This window comes from Chlamydotis macqueenii, chromosome 4 (assembly GCF_036417535.1).
Source record: "Chlamydotis macqueenii isolate bChlMac1 chromosome 4, bChlMac1.mat, whole genome shotgun sequence".
NCBI lineage: Eukaryota > Metazoa > Chordata > Aves > Otidiformes > Otididae > Chlamydotis > Chlamydotis macqueenii.
In genome coordinates this window covers 39,974,900-40,001,789 of record NC_141559.1, presented here as the reverse complement: position 1 = coordinate 40,001,789, position 26,890 = coordinate 39,974,900, and the positions used below count along the sequence as shown (strand labels likewise).

Genomic DNA, 26,890 nt, shown 5'->3' with positions numbered 1-26,890 from the left:
TCCTTGAATATTAACAGTTTATTTATGATTCAAATATAGTAAGAGAATTACAAATTCAATATCTATGGAGTGGGGCACTAAAATTAGTAACACTCAAATATATATTAGTGATATTAATCTAATATGTCTTTGTAGATAAACTAATAAAGGGTGGAAAAAAGAGTTAATGGAGTCTGGGTGCAAAAAAAAAAAAAGAAGAATGGGCATAAAGACATTGAGTTAAACTGATCCCCAGCGTCTCTTTTCTTCAAAATTTATTTCACATGTTTCGCTATTGCACTGATTTAATCCCCCTATATTTATTTCTAGATCTTCCCTTGTTTTGTTTCTTTTTCTTTTCTTCCATATTTTTTTGATCATTCCATACCTTTGTGAACCTTGTTCATCGTATATTCCCTATTTGGTTCTCACATTTTCAAATTTGCTTAAAGATTGTTATGTGGCCATAATTTAGTATCCATTCAGGTCAACATGATAAAAATAAAACCTTGGGGAAAAGAAAAATAATTGGACAAAAAAAAGAGTGGTGTTTTATATTTCAGTATGGAAAATGAGTTCAGTACTTAAATGTTAACTTCAAAGTAACAAAGGCAGAGTGAAACAGTGCATGCTTCAGTTTATGTCGCAATTTAACCACCAAAGAATTTGTTGCACTTGTTCAGGTGATTATAAACATTCAAAACCCCTAAGTCCTTATGTAATTTAAAGTGTCCCCAGAGGCAATGTATTCTAGGCTTTACTCTGGCTATGTTATAAACTACAATCATGTTTGCCTAACTCTGGGAATTATTAATTTATTCATTTATACCAGAACCACAGCCGTGCATCTCAAGACTAATAATCTTGTGTAAATAAAACTATACCTTCTGAAAAATCTTGACAAGCACTGACCTGGGAAGATAGGTAAATATTTTTCTTCAGGAAAATTCATTAGAGATCATCATAAACTGAAGTCAGCGTGTACAGAGGAAACCAGTCAGACTATGCAGTATTGACAATGTGATTTTGTAAATCATAGCAAGTGCTCATACTTAAAAGTTAAGTTTTTTCACTTTGCGTTTCTTGACTTAAGCTATTTGCTTCAGGGAGGGACAAACTCAGAACAATATAATGTCCTAGTGTTTTGCCAAATGGAAAAATGCAACAAGAAGAAGCAAAAGAGTCTAAGTCTAAACTCATATTGTGACTGTTGAATTTCTATTTTGTTGAAAAATAGTCTACTCCTCTACTGAAAGTATACAGACTATATGTCTAAGGCTATCAACTATGGAGTGGCTAAGAGCCAGTCTTAAATAATTAATAGTGTTATATACTCTGACACATTTTTAAGAAATATTAAGAAATACTGTTTGACTTTCAAAGGATGATAATGAAAATTATTTTTAAGTAGTGCGTTTAAAAGATGATAAAATAACTTAGAGCATGCTGTCAAATGTGTGGTCGGATATTAATAACGTTACTGATAATATCCAGTTGGTAATTTTAGAAGTCCTTAGTACTCCTCAGCTCTTCTTATGGTACATATGATTACTATTTGTGGAAGTAATGCATCTTGCTGCTGATCTTTCTCTTATTGAAATTGATGGGAGTCAGGGAAAATCAACATCCATCTGAATGAAACTGTGAAAAATTGTATGCCTCTGCAAATTTTACTTAAATTGTAATATAATTGTGCTGTGATTCACTGGAGAATTGATATCACAGCACATTTTGCTGATAATTTAGTACACATCTAGAAAGACTCTTTTTTTTTTCCTGCTGTTATCCTGCATCTTAAATTTCTTATCTGTCTTTCCACTTACCTCTTTGAATACGTTTTATCTAACCTAGTATTCATTATAGAAAATAATTATTAATTATGGAAAATTTAGAAGTAGGGTTTTTTTTTCCCAAATGCAATATATATAACTTTTTTTTATGTTAGTTCATTCCCTTTTTAAACAATTTTTATATCACATTTTACCTTATTCTTTTTCTGACCTTTTCCTTAAGTTTAGCCTTCAGCTTCTTCCCTGTACCTGTCAGCAATCACACTTTTCTTACAAGATGTCTGTCCTTTGTTCTTACATTTATACAAGTTGTAGTTAGAATACTTTGGCCATATGTAAAGTTTAACATCTCCCAGCATACTTGAATTAGTAACTTTTTAAAAGCATGTAGTTTAACTTTTACTGTTTGATAAAACCTCTTGATATCTTTCTTTATACTGTCTTCATGGGAAGCATGTAATATTTCCATTTGGGAAATATGTACAGATTGTCTTTCTCTCAAAACTTCTCATTTTTCGTCTTGTTAAAATTAATTTACTGATTATAACTTTCACTTTTTTTTTGTATCGTTCAACAGTCTGCATTGTGTTATTGATATGTTTTTCTCCCCACCCCCAACAAAAACCACAACCCTAAAACATGATAATGGAGATGCCATTAAAATCTAATGTCGTCTGAAAGAACATGCTCCCTTCCATTCTAGAGAGTTCTACACAGCAATTGATGACAGAAATGTTTTCAGATTTGCCACAATGCTAAGCATATTTCCTAGAAAGGACTCCTGACATCTGCCCTCTTCCTTTTCTTCCAACTTCTCATACTTTTTCCCCTCTTTTTTATTCCTAAGAAGATTCTCAGGAGAATCTCATTAATTATTTCCTTTCACATTGTCTTCTCCGATCGGATAGGATGGACCTACATACAAACTTCTCTTTATGTATGGTTAACTCCTTCTTAGTATGACAGTGACAACTTTAAAGCAATGCTCATAAATATAAATGCCCTGTCTGCCAAGGATTTATTTTTTTGTTTTTGTATTTATGACATAATCCTAAGTGAGCAAGAAGTGTCAGGGAAATATGCCTCAGTCTTTTTCTGCTCCCCAAAGACAACAACTCTTAAAAAATCTAAAAGAAAATTGTAAGGATATAAACTAGAGGACTTAAATTTAAAGACAGGCAAAATGGAATAGAAATTAAAAAAATCATGTAAACAAATTTCATCTTTCTCCAGTGTCCTAAAAGAGTGAATGCCTGCTTCCAGGCTTGGCTTCAGTCAACTCAGTGACTTTCTGAATTGCTGCAGGAAGCTCTGCATGGTCTTACTTTATTCATCAGGAGGATTTCATCCTCTCTGAAGCTTTGTCATTGCCCCTCTGATCTTACAAAGTCTCTGCTGTGACTCTCTCACCCTTGTGTGAAGGCAACTGTAGGGGTCCTATGACATGAAGGGAACACAAGAACCTCCTTCTCTTTGGCATTCTCTTCAGAGAAAATGCTCCTAACCCCTTCTTTTTTGGAAGACAGTAACTTGGAGTCCAACAATGAACAAATCAAACTGATCGGTCACAGTACCATAGTCAAAAAGCTGCCAGTCTTACTCAATTCAAAAACTGTTTCCTGACCAGCTTATTTTGAACTTTGCTTGGTAAATAATAATTAAATTGCAATGCAATAATTGCAGTGTCATATATTCTATGTGCTCCAGCAGTATTCTGTGTGTGCTACAACCAGGATATATGAAGTTCCCTTTAACAGCCTAGTTGCAGTATTAAATTACCCTTTATCTGTTACACAGTCTTTCTTTTAAGTAGGATGTATTATTACCTTTTCTCTTCTATGTAATGTGTCAATACCAGTTTGGTGGGGTTTTTTGGGTTTTTTTTTTTTTTTCTCTACTGTATCCTAGAAGTAAAGTGAAAATAGTTGTCAAAGCTACCAATCAGCTTTGTCAAATCTCTAATGCTTTTTTATTCACTTATGGGTATGCCAACAGCCTTGACCACCAGTGCAGTCATCTCATTCAATTATCTTCCATCCTTTATTTTTCTCTTCCCTTTTTTGGTATCTGATTTTGAGTCCTAATTGATTCATTAGCAGTGGGGTAAATCACACAAAAGAGAAAATTTGGATGCATGTAAGACTTGCGAGATTTGACATGTTTTATTTGTTTTGAATACCAAAGTTATTTTAGTATTTATTTTAGTGATGACGCGACAAATGCAACTTTAGATTGTACAGCATATTTTCATGACACTGTAAAGACGCTTTTAAACCAAGTACCAGTGTTGATCTATAATCTTCTGGGTTAATGAAGTACAATGAAAAAGATTGTGATGATGTTTCATTCATAAGTACTGGTTCCTGTTAAAATAATCTGGACATGCAAATTCTATAATTCTGGATTAATCAAATTTATAATACTGCAGGACTTTATGATATGGCTTATTATGTACATTTTTTTATGGTGGGGACTATTTTAACTTTGAGCCAGCTGATGATTCTTTTTTTATGAAGAATCATTAAGATCCTCATGAGCTTTCCCTTCTCTTATGCTAGATTAGTCTGCTTTTTTCTTCGTTAGAAATGAAAGTGTTAATTTCAGAGGTAAACAGAATCATATTCTGTGGACCACAGTCTGTTCTCATGTTTTCAACAGTATAACTGAGATCATGATCCAGTCCTTTTCCTATCAGAGAGCAGGGCAAAGTAATTGCTCCTTGCAGAGCTGTCCCTTGCCTTGCACTACTCATAATTATGTGTTCTATTGCTGTTTCTGCTAATCATATCCAAAATAGCTGAGTCTGTTAGTATTTTCCTGTTTGTTTTTCAGAGGTTAAAAATTAAAGGCCTTGTGCCAGTGAAAGGTGGTAATATAATATGTACATCCATTCCTCCTTGCCATGAAGGAATCCTTGAAAACAACCCCAGGCAAGCCATATTAAACTACCTGGAAGACAACACTACACATTTTTGACATCTGCAGACAGAAACTCTTAATAAAAGAAAAGAGACATTTTGGATTTCTGAATTGATTGGTTCTTCCAAACCAATGTCTTAAGATGGTGTATTGAAACATCTTTAGAAGAGCAGCTGCAATGATAGTTCTGTACTCCTAGCTGTTTAAGGGGATCTTCTGTGTGAGTTGAAATATGTGAATACCAAAGGTATTCAATACATTATTATCCTTATTCTCTGTAGGCATATCTTCCTGTACATTGCATCTGATTCTGTCTAGTTTCACTGGGGATTCCAGAACACATCAGTGACACTTTTTTTAGAAATGTCTAAAAGTAAATTTAGGATATAAAGAGAGCAGATAACAACTTATTTAATTATCGTTGGTATTTTACAATATAGTTATATCCACCCCTGCCTTTTCTATTTTTAAGTTTTCTATAGTAAATACCAAGAAGCAGATTCTGTAGAAACATGGAAATATTTTCAGGAAGGTAGAGTGATTTCTTTCATATTAATGTTTTCCTTTCAGCAACCTTTCTCTTAGCTATGTCTTGATATTGCTACCATATTATTCATTCGAACATTGTTATTTGTCCTACTGGTATAGTAACCTGTCCCCTTTTTTTCAGAGACACCAGAACTTTTTCCACACCTACCTTTCTTTTAACTTTTGCCCATCTTCCCTGTATTTTAAAATTAGCAGAAAGCTGTTTGATCTATTGTGTTATAAGCTGGCTTTAGAATTTTAGTAAGCATCTTTTTTTCACTACCATAGTATCTTTCCTCCTCAACCCTTTCTTTTCAGTTCAAATTCACTTTTTCCTCTCTTCTTTTCTATATATGTATATACAGAGATGTAGGTTATGCCTGCATTCTGTATTACTGTTACTAGCAAGTTCCGATTGTGATATTAATTTCTGATTAAAGCATGCATGAAAAAATTGCAGTTTGATTTTTTTATGTGCAGTTATAGACTTACTCTTCTCATTTTTTTTTTCTGCAGCATACATTCCCTCAACAGAGTGAAACCCAGCATCATTTGTGAATGCTTTTATTACTAGTTACATATTTATTTTTCCAACTTGTCCAGGTCATTTTGCAGTACTTCTGCTATTCTACTAGACTTAATGCTTTCCACAGCTTTGATAAGAATTATGTGAAGAGTTTTATAGGATGCAAAAAGAATAATAAGCTTTTCAGGTTATTATTTTAGAAAAGAGCAACCTGGACTAGGCTATAGCTAGCAGGGAAGGTCAGTCCTCCTTAGCAGCATGAGAAAGGTGCTTTGTTAATAATGGCCTCATGTGGCTTACAGCCTTGTCTTTCAGATCATTACTATAGTACATTAAATAAAAGGGCCGCATCGCCAGTGACAAAAGTCTTTTGATATCCAAGAGTTTGTTTCACTAAACAGAGAGGCACAGTTGCTTAAACACAAAAAAAAAGAAACCCTTTGTGTCCCTCTCTCCCAAGCATCCCAAGAGGAAGAATTAAGATAGTTAGGACATAATTAGCTGTTGGGAATTTGGCTCAACTGGCATTCATGATATTTTAAAAATAATAATATTTTTTAAAAAATCCTCCAGAAGTGTACCAAGATATTGATTCAGTACTGACTCAAAAAGAAGATTGCCACCCACATGTAAAATCACCAGCACCACTACTTGCAAAAGTGATATGAAGCATATTACTTATCCAAATCAAGCTTGCTTAATTTGTGAGCTCTGACGGGATTACAACAGAAGATGGTATGTCTGCCACAATTTTCAAATTATGACATTTAAGATTTCTCTGAATTAAACTACTCAGTGATCTATCCATACTCCCATGTATCCATTCATACCTAAATTTTATTGGTGATCTACTTCAGTACAGACCGATTTCTCTTTCATCACTCAAAGTTCTGTGCCGTATGTAAATGTTATTGCCTTCCTGTGTATTATTCCTTTCCTTGTCATTTTTATACCATTTTATATAGTTGTCTTGATAATCTAAAGCTCCATTTTCAAAAGCTTACATTCAGAACTTTTTTCTGTTTGCATATAAGTGAACTTTGTATCCATGCCTATAGTGTTTTCATTATTCTGTTAAAGAGGGGAGATAAAATAAGCTAAAAGTTTTCCTAAATTTAGTATGAATTCTGACAGTGCCTTTATCTGTCAGTGCTTTTAATGATTCTAGTAGTTTTGCTTAATTTTCATGTAGGTTTCTATTTCTAGTTCACGTCTATATAGCTAAAATGCGGAATTTTGACTGTAGAATATTTTACAGGGTTTTAATAATTATTTGTTTACATTTACCATTATTAATACTGTGACAAGTTTACATACCATGATCATGAAAGCATTGAAACATCAGGAACAATTGCTCAATACAGCAATGGCACTCTTTTTCCATCCATCCATCATCTGGTCATGCTTCAACTCTGAGCTGAAGAAAAAGTCTTGAGGATGGTCATCTCTACAGTTCCCTTCTGCCTATTCTCAGCTGGGCTCCTTTTTTTTTTTTTTTATGTTTGCTGCTCTGTCTTCTCCTGACTCTCATTTTGGCAATGCTTTACAGGTAATAAGATTGATACAACCATACATTTTCGCAATGTCTTTGGAACATCTGTACAGTAATGACATATTTTAGTGGTTACTTGCCTGAGTTGGACTTGTTATATCTGGAGATGAAAAAACTTCCATTTTCTGTTTTCTACATTCCAAAACATTCTGCCAAGCCCTGATAAAGAACCAACTTTTCAGTTTTTCTTACTCTTCAGAGGATTACTTTTTTTTTCTTTGAAGCTCATTGTGGGCTCCATCTAGCCTGATAAAGAATGTAGGAGATGTATTCTTCAAAGTGGGTGGGAATTACAAAAAAGAAGATGCATTTTCGCATTGGGGAACAAATGCATCAATGGTGTCCATGTAATTCTCCTTTCATGTATGCCTGGCTATTGTAGCACTTAAAACTCCAACCAGAAGTTGGGAAGCTGAAACAGTGTTCGTAAATAATACCTATTTTGGTTTTGCATAAAAGTTTATCCTGCCCTGCAGTAAGGAAAATTCTGGTTAATACCTTTAGTGGGTAAAATGAGATAGAACTGACTGCATTTTTGACAGTTACTTAAAAATACTTACCAAATATGTTTTTGTTTTGTTGATTATTAATATTTTTTTACAGGAAAATATCTTAATGTTTTCAAATTTAAGTCTTTTCATGTAGATATTTAATTGAACTCTTGAAGAGGAAAAAAAAAACATTTAACCTAAAATAAAATTCAGAGAATCTTAATAAAACGTTCTTGCCCACTCTCATCTGAAGTAGGTTATCTTGTCAGGTCTAAAATCAGATTTGGGTGTCCATTTATTTTGAAGAATTTTGATAACAGGAATAGTTATGCATTTCATTTCAAGTTGTCCTTTTATTTAATTGAGATGAGACTGTATCTTCCTTTGTATCTTCCTTGTGCTCCCACCAGACAAAAGTCTACCTTTGCAAACTTGTTTATGTTAATGATAAATAAAATGGAATTGCCATACTTTGGCACAGTGAATTACCAATGACGTACCACTTTTTTTTTTTCTATGAGATGTTTTAAATTTTGTGCAGCATTTTGGCAAATGTTAGGGATTCTATGAAGTTTCTGCTATTGTCACTTACAGTTAATTAAAGATGACTGAAATCCTGTTTTACATTCAGGTTTTTGACATGATATACATTAGTTTTAACATCAGACAAGGAATTCATTCATGGAAAAGACTTTGAAGTTTAAGTTGTAAGTGTTAAAAAATTTAAATTTTAAATTATAGTAAAAGGAAGGTGGGGAAAATGCTACCTTTTCTCCCACCCTTCTGTATTAAAGATCTTATTTCTGACACAAATTCTATAATCAGTTAGCAACTGTTGATAATAAGGTTATAATTAGAATAAAATATAATTGAAACCAAGGATTAGCTAAGGATCAGCAATAGAAAAACAACTATGCATTTCAGTCTTCCAAAGGAAGACTATACTGTACATAAGAATAATTTGTTTGATGGTATTTCAGTAATACAGTTACACATGGTGACAGTAGCGCAGAAGCTTTCCAATGAATAGTGCTGCCCCATTGTTTAATATGAAAGAATAGAACAAAGGTGAAAAAAGGTGTAGTATATATAGCTTCATGGTTCATAAAGGACTTCTAATGAATTTTTAGGTCCATTAGGGAAGATAGTAGTTGGGAAGGCAAAAATTAAATACTGGAGACAAATATAACCAATAGTGGTATACTGAAAAGTAAAAGTTGAAACTTGAAGTTTGTTAATAAAGAGTTACTTATTGCGACAAAAGAGGATTACTTAAGATTTGTACAGCGGTAGTAAAATTGAAGCAGTGGATGTCTCACAGAATAGAGAACCTGTTCAGCCTCAATTGAATGAGAGCACAAGAATATGGTCTCTTCAGAGAGATAGTCTGATTTGCATATAAATCTTTTATATGACTGTTTTGTTTAAGTGGAATTTATGGTCTTATTTTCAACTGTGCGACTGAAAGTACTGGTGTTTATTTTTTTTTTTTTTTAACTGTTATAATGCATAGGAAACACATGTATGTCAATTAGGCATTTTGCTTCAAAGTAATACAGCTTACTAAGTTTTTCACAAGTAGGAGGATATGGTAAACTTTATATGCATAACAAATTATGTGAGTGCTTAATAAGAACAAAGTTACTAAATATCAGCAAGATTTCTTTTACTTTTTAAAAATGAGCCAGAAAATATTAATGACCATTATTCACAAACCCTTTAGGAAATGGGGAATTTCCACGCTCATTTCTGTGACTTAAAGACAGACTAGATCTGACAGAAAGATATGTACCAGAGAGAAGAAACACAAATATCTTACTGTTCATAATGTGTAGAAAAGATGAGATTTTATTAGTTTAGCATTGTGCTGTTGTGTTCGTGTATGAACATCATCAAAATATATTATACATGTAGGCTTATTAACTTGCTTTATATTAGGAAAAGAACAGAAGTCATACTTGGTACAGCTTCAGAAAGTATGTCAGTGCCACCACATGCTGAAACTTTTTTTTTGACAGACAGCTTTCTGAACACTGTAATTTATCTCCTTTTGTACCAGGTTCTTCTTGTAATAGCGTACAGTTTATGTGATGAGAAACTATGACCATACGATACACAGACTATCACTAAAAAGTATCATCACAATTAATTTATGTAGAGAGGGGAAAAGAGAAAGAAAAAAAAAATGTTCCTACATAATGAGATTCAGTTGTTACAGTGAAAGCCTTGAGGTAACTGCCAACGACACTGAAGTGTCTTTTCTTTCATAGTCATCAAGGAATTGATGTTGCCTAGTAAAGCTTTCTTTTGATAAAAGATTAAGCTGATTAACATGTAATGTTGTTTGAGTGGTTTAAATAAAGGCAATGTGTGTATGATGCTTGCAGATAACTAAGATGGGTAGGAAATGTAATTTATCTCAGCTTTAATTTTTTAATTGGTGTAATACAGCCTTTGTTCTTTGTACTCCAGCTCATACTAAGTGCTTAGTTCAGATTGCTTGTGATTTGCTGTTTACATAAAAGGCTCTAAAAAAAATGTTTTTGAGTATTTAGTGTGTCAGTCTGGGCTAGACCCTTGTTAAATGAAGCTTCTGTGCTAGCATTCAAGTTCTTAATATTTTGATTTTGTAAACAAAGAGCAAAGAATGGCAGTGGACAGATGTCACTCACTTTATTGTATGCATTCAGGTGTATACTTTAAAAAAATATATCTTTTGTGTAGGAATTCTATTAAAAATCTTTCTAGGCACATTTGTACCCGTTTCTTATATAACATACTTTACAACACTGATACAAATGGCACTGTATTAATAATCCAAGTAATGTGTGTGGCTGGCTCTGTTTTGTCTCTAATGTTGTCTGGAGATCATGCATTAATGCTGCATATAAAATGAGAGATCATCTTAAAAAAAAACCCAACCAAACAAACTTATTTGAGTGAAAATATGTTGTTTTTTTTTTCCTTTTGTACACTAAGAATAACCTAAAATGAATCATTCTGATTTTCAAAATCACATTTAAACGTACTAGATTTTTAGTTTTTCCTATCTTCTCTTCAGCTACCACATAGTAGGAGATTCTCTACCTAATCTCTATCTTTTTATTTTTTTATTTTAAGTAGTTTTGTCTGCAGGATATTTGAAAGCTGTATGTGTTTGACAAGGTATTTTGTTGCCAGTTGGTTGCTTTATCACATGTACACAGGTTAGTCTGTAATGAAACAAAATTTATCCCACAAAGCTTTCGCAGACTGCATAAAGCTTGAGACACTCTACCGGCCTTTCTGTCTCCTGGATAGTTTGGAAATACATGGGGTGGACTGCATGAAAATTGGCAGAAAATTTTAGTAATATGAAAGTTTAAAGGGTTATTTTTGTATCATTTGCAGATTCTCTTGAGTTTGTAAAGAAACATCCTGAGAAGTTTGCTTCTGTGAAATAAGTGAGTTCTGTTACTTTAAGATGAGCACAGTTTAGGAATTACAGATATAAATTATGGCCAACATAAGAAAAGGAGTTTGCACTCATGAAACTAAAACTGAAACTCAATATTTTATGCAATAGGAAGATCAAAAACTCCAATTAACTTCATAAATTTAGAAGAAAAGTGCTTGTAAGCTAAGTGACTGACAATAAATCCAATCTTATCCCAGTGTAATTATGAAGAGTTTGTTTTTAGAATCAGTAAAATTTAGGAAGTGTTCAGTGATTTCTTTACACTCTTCCCACAAATAAAATGTGTTTAAGGAAAGTAAGTACAAATGGGGATGCTCTTGCCAAACTCATTCAACGAATCTGACCTTATTGAGCCACTTTAAAGCATAAATTGTGTCAGTACTTCTGCTTCTTTGAGGCCTCCTAGCACTTAGATATTAGTTTGGAATATGATCTGTTACAAGTAAACTGTACAGTGCAAAGCTAGTTTATTTTTGCAGATCTGGCTTGGAGTGTAGTAATAAATACATCTACAGTTAAAGCTGATGTAAAAAAAAATAGACCACTTTGGGGGAATGGTAATAAACTGTGGTAATTGCATAATTGTTATAAATCCATGTCACTGGTTATGATGTTAAATTGAAAAATATGTGAGAAACTAATGTCAAATAGCTTTATCTGATTAAATCTGATTATATAACAATTTATTTTCTTAAAAAGAAGTAGCATTTAAATGGTATATTAGTCATTCTGAAGAGCTCTGTGTGTAACATGAACCAATAAAAAAAGACAGCTGTATCAGAGCTGTATCTACTCAGTTGGAGATTTAAAATGTCTAAATAAATTAGCAGTCATTATTGCAGAGTCATAGCAAGATAGCATTGGCAGTAGTGATGCTAGTGAGGCTACCTTGCTGTGCTGCAAAATACCCTTATAAAAATTAATCCTTTTTAAATTTTTTTTTTCCCCAGTCCTCCTAGAGTCAAGAAACAGAGGGACCAATGAAGTACTTACAGTGTCTAATTGTAGCTAGGAAGTTCGTTTGCGTGGTCAGCAGAAAGAGATAGACAATAACTCAAAACAATGAGCAAAGGCAGGTCCATTGAACTGTCCCATGAAAGAATTTTGCTTCCTTTAGCTTTCTCAATTGACTGTAAAAGAAGCTTAGGAAGATTAATTTCCCTTGACTAAAGTTAGCCTTCATTAATAACTGCGAATTGTTGCCTGGTGTTACATTCTTCAGAATAGAGTTTCTTTTAAGATCCTGACACTTTCTACTGTATATACTATACTGCTACTTACTACATTACACTGTGTTCTTTCTTTCTTTAAGCTTTGACTTGATTTACAGTTTTCTATCAAGTTGATTCATCAATTGGTGGATTTATGCTAGGTTCATGATTTGTTGTTACTGCAGCTGTAAAATATGAGATTGAGAGAAGATGTGCAGAATTTATTCTTTAGGGAATTGAGGTTTTGTTTCTCCTCTTAAGCTAGAAGGAAAACTTTTAAAATCTTGGATTTGTGACAAATGCAGTAATTTTCAGATTTCTTCATAGAATTTAATTTCTTTCTGATATGCAGTAGCAAACAACAGAGTTGGATTGCTCTGCCAACATTAACAGAGAAATTGATTACTTGGCAAGTAGGAGTTGTAACATTGACATTAGCATGAAAAACCTGAGCTGGCAAACCAAGCATACCTCAAGAATTACTATTAAAAATGTTTCCAGTTAACCATCAAAAAGTTACTCTCTGTGTCCTTGTAATAAAGTAAGTTATAAATACTGAAAAATAAATGTGCAAAATATGAATGACAATGTGACATCAGTATGACTGGTACTTCCATGAGTCAACTGAAATCAAATGCAGAAAGTGTGGAGGGATGTATAGGAAAAAAAAAACCCAACAAAAAAAACCCCAATTATGTGTACTGGCTGTGTTTTACAAGCAAACACCAGTTATTTTGAAAATATGTAGATGGCTGCAATTATTGATGCAGCTTTCCCTTAGCAGACCAATGCAAGATTTCAATTCTTACGTGAAAATTATTTTCTTGATCAGTTCAGAGACAGATGATTTTTTTTTCCCTTTTCCCATAAGGAAATAAAGATTTCTTTTTAAAGAGGAGGGGAAAGTCCCCACCCAAATTATGTTGTCATTATCACTGAGCTACTATAGCAGTGTTACAGTGTTTACATTATTAACTATCAGTAAAAAAAAAAGATTACCATCAGTAAAAAAAAGTAAAAATTATTTTCTTCTTTGTTGTAGGTTTATCAAAGACTGTAAATAGAAATACAGGTTTCGCATGTAATAAAAAAAAATTAATTCACTCAGAATGTGAAAAACTCAGGTACCAAGCCCAAATTTGAATTATATACATTAATGATTTAACTATGGTATACCTATATGTTATTTGGGACTCTAAGCGTTAGATCAAAAGTTATTTTGTGAAGGAGTTAGACCTTCTTTACTAACACAATCATGTTGTCTGAGTTAAAACAATATTTTAAAATCTTCTTATCAATTTTAGGTATAATGGCTTCAGACCACCTAAATCTAGGCTGCATTCCCAATTCAATTCTCTGAGCCTCTTGATTCTCCAAATTGAATTCCCTGTTATATGTTACAGGTGAGATTTCAGCAGGAAACAGTGTGGATACACTGAGTGAAAAGGAAAACAAAGACACTATCTTTTCCATTTTTAGGGAGGTGGCTTTTAGGGGGAAGGCTGTGGTCTCTAGATGAGACAATACTCAAGATTTGGATTGCAGAAGGTTTTTATACAAATTAAAAAAAAAAGGTATTTAAGAGAACAATGTATTGACAATAAATTAACTATGATTTAAAACCCCTCGACAAACCAAAACAAAAAAATCCTAGTCTCTATGATGATTAACAAATTCAAGCAGTCTGTTTCATTATACATTCTCCTGTGGGGAGAGCTGGCAAAAATCTTCTAGAGGTCTTAATGAAGAAGTGCAGGCAAATGATCATAGAGTGTCTCATATGCAAAGCATTAGCATATGAAAGCAAGCTATAAAACCAAAAGAAATAATTATTGATTTATTTTTTAAAAATCACATCTAAATTTCTGTTGTATTAACACTAAGACAACTAAGCAAAGACTCATTGTCAAATGAATGTTTTCTTTCCATATTCATTTGCTCGTCATTCATGACACACATCATGATTCTTAAATGTCAAGTCCCTCAAGAGAATACAGTTACAGTGGAATCATTGTTAAAATAATTGTTCAATTCTTTTTTTATGCATGACAAAACTAATTAGAGCTTCTCAATTTAACTGTAGAAATACCATGCTATTTCTGTTTGAGTAGTAGTCTATTTTAACAAAAATTGAGCTTGTAACAATGGTTTTAGGGTCATCAAGTATTTTTTCAAAAAGTAAAAGAACGCTTTTCTCTATGTATTGCTATTGATGTTTGAAGGCTGTGGTTCAATGATGCTTGTGTGTGTCTGTATCAACGCAGACTTTTTTGGTGACTTAGCTTGTGAGTTATTCTGTAAAACACTAAATATATGTCAAGATTCAGTGTGAAGGGGCTCTGCCTATACTTCACCATCCCTTTCCAAATGGTGCTTACAACATTAAGTTCTCTTTGTATTGAATTGTTTGCTGTAATTAACAAAATAAACATTGAACTCAGTATAATAAGATAGAGACATTTATTTTGTATTTGTAAAAAAACCCAAACCAAACAACAAAACAAAAACCAACAACAACAAAAACCCTCATCTATAAAACCCAAACTCTGAGCGATGAAATGACAATGTTATGCAGGAATTCTATTGGAATACTGATGTTTTTGAATAAAATAGCCATAGGGACATTTTATCCATAGTTTCTATGAAAAACAAGGGAAAAGCCATAACTGAGACATCTGTTTGCTTAGGGAATAGCTGTGGTGCCTAAAGATGTCATCACACTGCAATGAGTCAGTCAAAGACCTGAACAGGTAAACGTGCTTCAAAGCAATATCTAATTAACTTAGCATCAAGATGTTTAAATAAATTAGTCTCCAGACTGCACTGTAGCAGCTAAATGTTAATACACTCCATCCTGTGTCCTATTTTGTTCACAAATACCTTTGCCAGAGATTAGGCAAAAAGTTTTGGACAGCAATAATATTAGCCATTTGCTAGATAAAGTGTACATACCTCTAGTGTGGCTCTATTGAGGAGCTGTTCTTCATTCTTCTGCTGATAACTTGAAGAGCAACACTTTGAAAACATGTTTAGCTAGTAAGGGGAAAAAAGGTAAAGTTAATTGAACTTATTGCTTCATACACTTCAGAAAAAGATAAAGATATACAATATCCAACTAGGAAGATTGCTGGAGTTATTCAGGTTGTTTTTTTTGAAAGAAATCCAGTTGTATTGGTTCACATAATCAAAATTTTAAAATGAGCATTAAAGAGGGTTCTTTATTTTTGTAGTGGTAACTTATATAATGGCATATTGAAGGCTTTATAGAAATATTGTCTGTGTTACTGAAATGCTAATGCAGAACATTAATACTAATACAGGCAAATTATTGATGGTCTTATGAAGGGAGTTAATTTTTAGGTGCATATTTTCTTCTCTTAATGAGCAACTAGCAGATTCATCTGAAGCAGAGTGTTATGCGGCATGAAATTCAGTTGCCCAAACACCTTTGTGTGAAGAAATACATTGAGATATATGTTTTCTGAATAAATATTTTGAGAATATTTAGGGAAATAAAACTGAAAAATTAAAGGAAAGTTCATCTACATTTCAATTTTCACATTTATATTTCCGTCTACAAGAGACTGAAGATGTTATCATAAAAGGCCACTTGAGTGAAATATAGGCATAAAATCACAGAGTGTGTATTCTCACACACCAGACCAAAACAGGACCAGTTGGAAAAGGTCCAGAGAAGGGTGACAAAGATGATAAGAGGGCTGGAGCACCTCTCCTATGAGGACAGGCTGAGAGAGTTGGGGTTGTTCAGCCTGGAGAAGAGAAGGCTCTGGGGAGACCTTATAGCGGTCTTCCAGTACCTCAAGGGGGCCTACAAGAAAGATGGGGAGAAGCTGTTCAGTAGGGCCTGTTGTGATAGGATGAGGGGCAATGGTTTTAAAATAGATGGGGGTAGATTTAGATTGGATATAAGGAAAACATTTTTTACACTGTGGGTGGTAGAACATGGAACAGGTTCCCCAGAGAGGTTCTGGATGCCCCATCCCTGGAAACATTCAAGGCCAGGTGGGATGAGGCTCTGAGCAACCTGACCTAGTCAGGGATGTCCCTGCTCCTTGCAGGGGGGTTGGACTAGATGACCTTTGAAGGTTCCTTCCAACTGTAACCATTCTGTGATTCTATGATTCTATAACCTTTGGTCACAGTCACAAGGAGGTAATTTTGTCACTGTGATCATGTAGTATGTTTACTGTATTCAGAAATTTTAGCACAGCTGAGCCTTAATATTATTCTGTATTAATCTTTCTGTGTGTCAATCTAAGTCAAATTTCCTTCTGTAGTATAGTGACAGGCCTTTTGGGTAGACCAAATAGCACACGTATCCTATTTCTTGATTTTAGTACAGTTTTTTTCACCTTTAATGTTATCTAGATGCCACCAATTTATGAAGGGCTGCAACTATGTTTGAAGATAGCATTAATTTAGACTAATAATATTAAAGCAATAGCTAGAAAAATATAGGAAGTCATCCAGCAAGGAAAAGGGCAATGTTTTGCATTTAGGAAAAGAAACTTAAAATTATCCCTTGTATCAGCATACAATGTAAAACAACTGGTTAAATTAAACAGCTGGAATATATACTGGATAAAAGGCTAAATGTGAGTTTCACTGTAATCAAAAAAGAAAAAAACTACCAATTTTTTTTTTCTCCAGTTGGTTTGTAGATGATAGGGCAACATGTAATGGAATGGAGTTACACAAATTTACATTTCATAACAGAGAAGCTAGGTAACTGTGAAGTGTAGAACCTCTTCCTTAGTGTTTTTTTAAAGAACAGATTTGATAAACATGAGCTATCTCCTGAGTAAATCTCAGATTCCCTTTCAAGATTTTTTAAAAATGTATTTCTTCAGTGGTAACATTCTGTGGAGGAATGGTAAATGGTTTTGCAGACAGATTCACACATTAAGGCAACAATGTCATATGTATAGCTAAAACCATAATCAGTATACAAGCATTCATCATTATATGTTACCTGAACACTTTGGTATGTTTGCAGTACTTTTTCCTTGCCAGCTGCTGCTCAATATGAAATTGAATATACACAAGTAGAACACAAGGAAATTCTCTGCTGGACCTCATCAGTTTTCACAGGACAATAGAGGAAAGCAAAGATCTGCTGCTTATCACTGGTGTGATACTACAGACCTCAAGATTGCCTTAGTTTTTGAATAAACTGGAGGCCAAGTTTAACTGAAGAGCATAAGAGAAACAGCATCTCTAAGTTAATGGAGTTTTTTTTTTCTCATCTTGATACAGGGAGACAATTCTTTTGAGCCCCACAGACATTACAGTAGTTCTGGGACAGTTGCAGAATGCATCTATAAATGCTTAAGGCAATTTCAGCCAAATAATTTCTTAAGTTCTCGTTTAAACTCAAAATGATCTGTCTATCTGTAATACTTCATATAACTGCAACTTCAGTCTCTTTGCTGCAAGAATTCTGCTCCAGTGATCTCTGGCTATTATCCACATTTAAATTGGTGACCTTGGTTCAAATGGACTATGGAATACATCCCAGACTGGTAGGATGGCACTAGTAGGCAGATTTTATGATACAAGGAAAGAGGTGCTTCTGAAAATGTTTTGGTTCAATGGTATGATGCATATTTAAATGCCTATTTAAATGCCTTTTTTTTTCCTCTTTCATTGATAATAAAGAAACCATATATTAGGCAAAATGTATGCTTTTTTTTCCCCCTTGTAAAGTCAGTGATAGACAGGTTTCATCACAAAGGGGAACCAAGGAGAAAGTTTCAGAGATGTCCAGCGCTTATATCCTATTCTATAATTGACATGTAGAATAGAAGAACTTACTTTCAGAGCTTTGTACTGTTGTTTACAGACGTAATGTCAGTAATCCAGATGTTTCCTTCTATTCAGCTCCTCTAAAATTTTGAGTTTAAGGAGGGAAAAGGAGAAAAGATGTCTGAGTCCAAACTATGAAAAGAGAAAGTACAGCAATGTGGCTGTATAACAGGAGATTTCACTAGTCTGTCTACATGTGTTTATAAAAGTTCTCGTGACACTTATATAGATGCTCTTGTTTCTTTTTTAAATGGTACATTTGATCAGATTCTAAATATTATTAACTTGAAACATTCTGAAAATTGGCAATTCAGACATGATTTAGCTGATACTACTGTGTGCTCTGTTACAGGGTTCAACATTAACATATCTTTTTCTCGTATAATCATGTAAATAGTTGAATAAAACCTAAGCAATGCAATGGCTGCTCTTGAACACTAGTAGTTCCTTTTACTCTATCTTTAGCAGATTTTCATTACAGTTGTATACAATTTGGTTGGACTGGAAGAACATTTTTATAATGTCTTAATGTTTACCTCTAGTTTGAGTGTTATATCTTAGACAGTCATGATGTTAACACACATGATAGAGGAGCCAACGAAAGGAAATGCTCTACTGAACCTCATACTTACAATTATGGAAGAGCTCTTTGAGGATATAAATCAAGGCAACCTTTCCTGCAGTGACCATGAGATGGTAGAGTCCAGGAGCCTAAGAAGAGGCAGGAAGGCAAAAAGCAGGAGCACAACCCTGGACTTCAGGAGAGTAGACTGTTCAAGGATGTGCTTGGAAGAATCCCGTAGCAGACCATGCTGGAAAGAAGAGGGGTCTATGAGAGCTGATTGATTTTCAAGGATCATTCTTCTGTGTTCAAGAATGGTCTGTCACAATAAACAGTACATCGAAAGCTTGTGTTAATGAACAAGGAGCTCCTGACAGAACTCAAATAAAAAGGAAGAAAGGTGGAAGCAAGGACAGGTGACTCAGGAAGAACATGGAGACACTATTTGATTGTGAAGGATTAGGAAAGCCAAAGCCCACCTGGAATTGAACTTGGTGAGGGACGTGAAGGACAACAAGAAGAGCTTCTACAGGGTTTCAGAGCTATGTCAGCAGTAAAAGAAAGACTAGGGAAAATATAAGCCTGCTGCTGAGTGGGGCATGGGGCTTGGTGAAAATGGAAGTGGAAGAGGCTGATATACTGAAAGTTTATTTTGCTGTAGTCTTAACCAGTAACTCTTGCCTTCAGGAATACCAGATCCCTGAAATCCATTTGCAAAAGTAGTGCTTCTGTAATGAATGACTGAATCTAATGAGACATGTAGATATTGTAGCTTGGTGATTATCCCTGTTTAATGAATCAGACACCTGTTGGATACTTTGGGCTCTATGTGTGAGCCTATGTGTATATGAATATTTCTGTTGCATATAATTATAATACATGTTGTGTATGTTTTATGGTAGCATATCCTGTGGTTAATCACAAGGAGAGGATATTTGAAGTTATTTAAAGATTTTAAAGGCTATTTTAGAGGCTGTGTATGTTAAGGTGTATAAAATGACTATAAGCTGATGATTAATAAGTTTAGGATAAAAATAAAATAAAGCTGTATTGTATACATAAGAATACTGAGAATCTTTGAAACTACTTTTTAATACACAGGAAAGCTAGTTGAGTTTATGATAGACTGTATTAAAATTAGGCATATAATTATAGAGCATGGGTTCCCTTCAGAGCCAGGGGCTCACCTACATACCATAGGAGATCCAGCACACTTTTTCCTGGTATGAAACAGTGACTGTGTTTTGCATGTTTTTCATCATAGTTTATACAGTTTAATTTCTGAACTGAATATTTTAAAGCAGGAATTATCTACTAGACTGAAAGACATTTTTCATAGTTTTACATTTCTGTTTTATATTCTTTGCTTTTATGTAAATACACTGCACATATAACAACAAAAATATTGCTAGGTGAGACTGAAAAGAAACTGACTGTGAAGAAGTGTCCTTAAAAAAGCAAATCGTGAAATATAATGTAGAAAAAACAACTAGCAGGATTTGTACAAGCACTTTAGCATCTATGAGACATAGACTGGAAGAAGCTAGATTGGACTAGGACTATTATTTTAGGGTGGCTCTTGCAGATATGAAAAATAACAAGGAAAAATAAAGCCCTATTAATTGTTCCATACATTTTTATAATAATTTGCATAGTTGTCGTAGTTCAGCCCCTGTCGTAGTTCAGGCCTGCACAAGAGATCCAGTTTTTAGGAGTAAAATGGCAAGATGGAATACGTTATCGCAGAGGCGTTGTCACGAGACATTCTGCTACCAATCGGCTCGGCCTTGGCCAGCAGCGGGTCCGCCCTAGGCCTGGCCAAGTCCCCTGAACAAAGGGGAGCGACTTCTAGCAGTTTCCTACAGAAGCTACGACCTTAGGCCCCCCCTTACTAACAAAACCATGACATTCCACCCCTCGCCTCTGGAATTACGTATTTAAGAATTCTAATTAAAATACACACACATCAACAGAAAAGAAAAAAGAATTCCCCGCACCAAGAATCAAAATAATATCCTCAAAACACCAACAGTGGATAGACCATACAATTTACACACAATTCACCACTTATCCCTTCACCACAATCAGAACATAAATTTCCCCTAATCATTTTGCTCTTTTGTCAAGTTCAATCCCTGTTTTGCCCATTACTGCTCCCAATTAAACTCAATCCTTATCTCAAATTCCTCGAGCCCCACGTTGGGCGCCAAAATAACTGTCGTAGTTCAGCCCCGATCGGACCAGACTACGCAGTCTCTCTCTCACTCCCCCCACCCTCCGAGAGAACAGGGAGAGAAAATATAAGAAAAAAGGCTCGAGGTTTGAGATAAGGACAGGGAGAAATCCTTAAAGTTACCGTCACGGGCAAAACAGACTCGACTTGGGGAAAACTATTCATTTATTACTACAAATAGCAGGATAATGAGACAGAGAACAAGATAACCTCCATCCACCCCTCCCTCTTCCCAAGCTTAACATTATCTCTACTACCTTCCCTCCCCCCGGGAGCGGCAGAGGGGGGAAGAGGGAATGGGGGTTGTGGTCAGTTCATCACATGTTGTTTCACGCCGCTGCTTCATGGTCGGGGGAAGAACTCCTCACATTCCTCCCCTGCTCCATTGTGGGGTCCCTCCCACGGGCCACAGTCCTTCGTGGAACTGCTCCGGCATGGGTCATCTCTTCCACGGGTGCAGTCCCTCTAGAACAGCTGTCTCAGCAGGCCCTCCACGGGCCACAGCTGCCTTCAGGCATCCACCTCCCCCGGTACAGGGTCCTTCACGGGCTCCAAGTGGATCTCTGCCCCTCCGTGGACCTCCATGCGCTGGAGGGGGACAACCTGCTCCACCATGGTCGTCACCACAGACTGCAGGGGAATCTTGGCCAGGAGTCGCATTACTCCTCCCCCTCCTTCTGACCTGACCTTGGCGTCTGCAGCTGTTCCTCACAACAGGCTGGTAGATGTCTCTCAGGATCTTTTTTACATCTTATTCACTTCTCATCTCCTCTCCACTTCTTGCAGCTGGGTTGGACCGAGTCGGGCCCAATCGGCTGCCTGGCAAGAGGCCAGAGGGTGAGGCCTGCAAGGCCCATGAGGCCTGCGCCTCTCCCTCTGCACCTCTGCCCCCGCTCAGCTTCTTCACATCTTCTCTTCTCTCTTTTTTTTTTCTGTTTTCCCCTTCTTAAATACGTTATCGCAGAGGCATTATCACAAGACATTCTGCTACCAATCGGCTTGGCCTTGGCCAGCAGCGGGTCCGCCCTAGGCCTGGCCAAGTCCCCTGAACAAAGGGGAGCGACTTCTAGCAGTTTCCTACAGAAGCTACAACCTTAGGCCTCCCCTTACTAACAAAACCACGACAATAGTTTACAACTTGTTGTGAATTTTAAATGATATTGTATTAATTGAAATTGAAATTAAACTGAGAATTGAACTGGGAATCAAACTAAGGATCAAATTTTGCACTCTAGTCCATTGGAACATATATGCCAATTCAATGTATATAAAAGAATGAAGTTAAAAATAGGAACTCAAACTTGAAGAAAAATAAAGATTTTTTTTTTTTTCTGTTTATCGACTCGTTTCAAAGGATGATCGCACTTCCACACAATGTCATTTACCTTGTTAAATTGTGCAGATTGTTTTTCTGTCTGATTGGGTTCAATCCTAAATAGCTTTTCTTCTGTAAATAACTATCATAACTAAATAAACAAATATATTACTTCTGCAGAGTTTAAGTAATTGTTAAAATAAAAGTTGTGTTTTCTTTTGCAGACACAGTGTCTAGTTGAAAATGTCCCTGCTTATTGCAGGAGGATTGGACTAGATGACCTTTAAAGGTCCCTTCCAACCCAAAGTATTCTATGATTCTGTGTGTGTATGTGGCAAGATCAAACAACTGTGCCATTCACAAATACAATATTTGGGTTTCAGATTACTGTCAGCTATTCTAATTTAATATTTGTGATGTTTGGTATTTGCATCAGAGCTTTATTGCCAAGATGACAAGCATAATTGCTGTAGAAATGCAGACATTATTATGATAACCTTGTTTTTAATCTTTCCCTATAGGATTTCGGAGATGATGGGTCCTTGTACATTACTAAAGTTACCACAACTCATATGGGAAATTACACCTGCTATGCTGATGGCTATGATAAGCTCTATCAAACTCATATTCTCCAAGTGAATGGTAAGGAACAATTTTCTAATTACCAAATCATAAGAGACTTGGATTTGGATTTGTTGAGCAGGTTTGTTGTTGCTGTTTTACTTTTTTTTTATATTGTATTACAACTTAACAGGAAAATACACAATTATGTTTAACAGGAAAATACACAATTATGTTTCCTTATTGTTCTTCTATCGATAACCTTGCAAAACAATAAAATATAATAATTTTCATTTATTACTTCCATATGAACCATAGTTATTAAAAGGAGTAAAGATAGTCCAGAGGACTTACTGTACTCTGTGAACTGTTCATCTGTGAGGAGGTTTAGCATATAATCTGCAGAATAATAAGTGTTTGTATATATACATATATATACACACAGTTAAAGTTGATTTTAATATTAATTTAGTAATTCTGGGGAACACGCTGGGAAAAATGAGTGCATGGGGCTGTTGTGTTAAGAATGTTCCATTTAATATAAATTTTAAAAAATGCACTACTGTAAAAGTTTTGTAATTCATGTAGGTTTCTAAATTCACATTTATTATTTTGAAATCTAACCATGATTTTAGTAGATTAACTCTAGGCATCTTGATTTGAAGTCTTGATCTTTACATTTTCCTACATCTGTTCAAGTTCTAAGGATGACTTTCTTGAACTCTGTACTGGGACAAAACTTAACTGCAATTGTTACTGGTGCCCTGAAGACAGACCTTTCCCTTCTCTTGAACTGTAGTACTCTCTCCTAGCTATTTTTCCTATATGTTTTTGGTTGTTTTTTTTTTTTTCCAAATTATTTTAAGCATTTCTCCTCCAGTGACTAAGGGTCCAATAGTCTCACTGTACTTTTTCCCTAGTGAGTTCTATGTCTTTTTTATCTTTTGAGTCACCTTATGCTTTCCTGTTATTTCAATGTTCATATTTATCTTTGACTCTTATGTCTACGATTTTGCATTAAACTGCCAGTATTTGTCATTCTGTGTTGATACTTAATCTTATACAAAGTCATGTCTAAACTCAGTCTTCTCCTACAAATTTACTCTGCATTAACACGTTCTAATTTTCTCCTGAAGCATATTCTAGACCTGGTCTCTTGGCCACTGCCATCATTCTTTGTGTTGTTAATTGTTAGTCAGTTGCATAAACTCTTATTATAATTTACTTTTCTTGGCATGCGTTATCCAAAAATGCTGAAATATTTTCTAATATTCATATATTTTATTGATATTCACACCAAATGTATCTCCCAAGATTATTTCACTTGTCTTTTAATATGATCCGGTTTTTTTTTAATAGCCTTTTTTTTTCTACTTTCTGTTGTTAATATCTTTGACACTTTAAATGACTTTGATGTTTAGTGCTTGTTTGCAGTTTTCTTAACGGGTTGTAACTGCCATTTTGTTTCTCCAGGAAACTGGCTTAGAATACCTATTTATCTATCTCTTTTTTTTTTTTTTTCAATTTCTCCCAACGTTCCTCAACATTTTGTAAATTGAGTATCCTCTCTGAGATAGTACATGATATCAACATCTTTTCCTCCTTCAATTTTTTCTTTAGGAATTCTTTTCTGTCATTTAAAAAGCCAGGTAGCAAATACTGGCTAAACTAGTGAAAAGACTAAAGTGTGTTTTATTCATATTTTAATTCCTGCAGACACAGCAGAATTATTGGTGAGTTGGACACATCAGAAGGTCCTTGACCAGTTTCTACTCCTCTGTTTCATGTGTTCTAGTTTACCCTAATTTATTAACAAAATTATATTCTTGTGAACACAATGCCTACCCATTCCAATGTGTTAATAATCCTAAAGAGGTGCATTGTAACAATTAAAATACTGAGATTCTTCATGTTTGGCTCAGTTCAGCACACAATGAAGTGGAACTCCACTTAAGTTGAAGAAGGTTTTCTGCAAGACTGGAAAATCAAGAAACATAATTTGGAATAGGTGAAGGAGGACAAACATAGATTTTTCTGGTGATGAAGTGTCTGTCAGGGAATTGTATGTTTTATCTGGAAACCAGTGTAAAACTTTGTAGTGCCAAAGACAATCACTGCTGTTGCTGCTCTGTATCATTCATATAAATTTAAAGTTCTCCAGATAAATTGACTAGTCTATGTTTGCTCTGCTCAGATAGCTAGTGTTCCACAAGCTGGCCCTGGAGTGATACCTTCTGCCACTGAAGTGGTACCTTCCACCACTATTTTGGGTGTTGATATTTTGGGGAGAGAGGGAAAGGAGAAAGGAGTCCCTTTGAGCAATAGGATCATTTGCTGTGCACATGGTGAATACATGGAGTTAAAATTGTTGAGAATAAAGATCAAATGAACAGCTCTTCCACAGTTTAGATCTGTACTTCTAAGCAGTAATATTCCTAAGCACAGATGTAGTGGTCAGTTCTTGTAGCTGTGATAATGACTAATTAATATAATGGTACTTGTATTAACAGGAGAGTCAGAAAAAAGATTAATAAGGTAATGAGACTCCATTGATCACAAAGATCTAATGTGAAGTTTCAATGAAAACAGTGTAATTAGATTTTAAATTCTCTTTTTGATTTCCATTTGTGTAAATCTATATACTTTTAGAAAAAAAATATTTCTATATTTTTCATCAACTGTTTTGCAAATGTTATATGTATATTTAATTTTTATTTATTTTTCTTTTAAAACTAAAATCTGTAGGAATTTTTTTTTTAGTTTTGGATTGCCTGGTACAGTACTAGACAATAATGAGTTTACTTTGGAGTCTTAACAATAGAGACAATCAGGACTGTGAAAGGCATGTTTTATGGTGATAAAATTCAATTAAATAGCACAGTAAATATTGTAAACAAACAGAAAAAAACCCAAAATACAAAGTTGTAATGGTGCAGGAATAACCATTTCATTAAATAATGATCATTATTGGCATTTACAAAGTACTTAAAACTTTCAAAGTATATAATTTTGTGACTATATGATTCTGAGAGTACATGTGTCTGAGCCTGTTGGTTGTTTTTAAATTTTTTCCTCCATATATCTGTCATATTGAAATTCATTCCATTCCAAGGTATTTTTCCTTTGCTGTCATAAACTCTACAAATTCGGAAGTTTATTCTCAGATAATGATAGCTATATGTGATGGTCTTAGTATCACTGAAAACAAACAGGAGCTGTGTAATTTAGTCTCCTATAAAATATTTATAATATAAATGCCATAATTTGTTCATTAAAATCTATCTTTACTTAATTTGTATTTCAGAAGGATTTGTGTCATTTCCCTTATGCTTGTTTATTAGCCTCTGGTTTTTTTTCCACAGCAGCTGTTAAAAAATTTATAGGGGAATGCTGGTAGAGTTTTTCCAAATATATTTGACACAAAAAATCCTGATGTATACACCTCTGTTGTCTTAAGTAGCTGAATATTAATATATAAAGTGGTTAATTGAATATATTAATACCATCAAAGGGCATTTTAGAGACAAGTGGCTCCAAAAAAAAGCCTTGAAAATTTCTATAGAAAAAGCTGAAATACCTAGAAAGTTTGTATTTTCTTATTAACTCAGTGTTTATCAAGTTATGGATCTACGTGGTCCATAAACAGAGGTGTTAATATTATTGATTGTGATGGCAATCAATAGATGAGTTTAAATATATATTTTTTTTTTAGAACTCAGGTTTTTTTTTATTTTACCAGCATATACAGGTCATAGCTTAGATTTCTGATAGTGCAAATGTGAGGAATTTTGCTTTTGGAAAGATATTTCTTGACAATAAACAACATGTGATTAGCCATATTGTAAGCAAAAAAGAAGACTACCTTCTAATCCAAACCTGCTCTAAAAATAGTATGCGTCTATGGTGTATGTTACAAATCAACTTCATATATGTGTAACAC

At 34.5% G+C, this 26,890-nt stretch overlaps 1 protein-coding gene across 1 annotated transcript in view; it reads left to right on the top strand.

The window, feature by feature from the left end:
- FSTL5 (follistatin like 5) overlaps window positions 1-26,890 on the top strand; it is a 328,503-nt gene that overhangs the window by 233,088 nt on the left and 68,525 nt on the right. Inside the window, exon 8 of the mRNA XM_086747425.1 lies at window positions 22,911-23,031. Coding sequence (XP_086603551.1) covers window positions 22,911-23,031 — 121 coding nt within the window. The remainder of the gene's footprint in view (window positions 1-22,910; window positions 23,032-26,890) is intronic.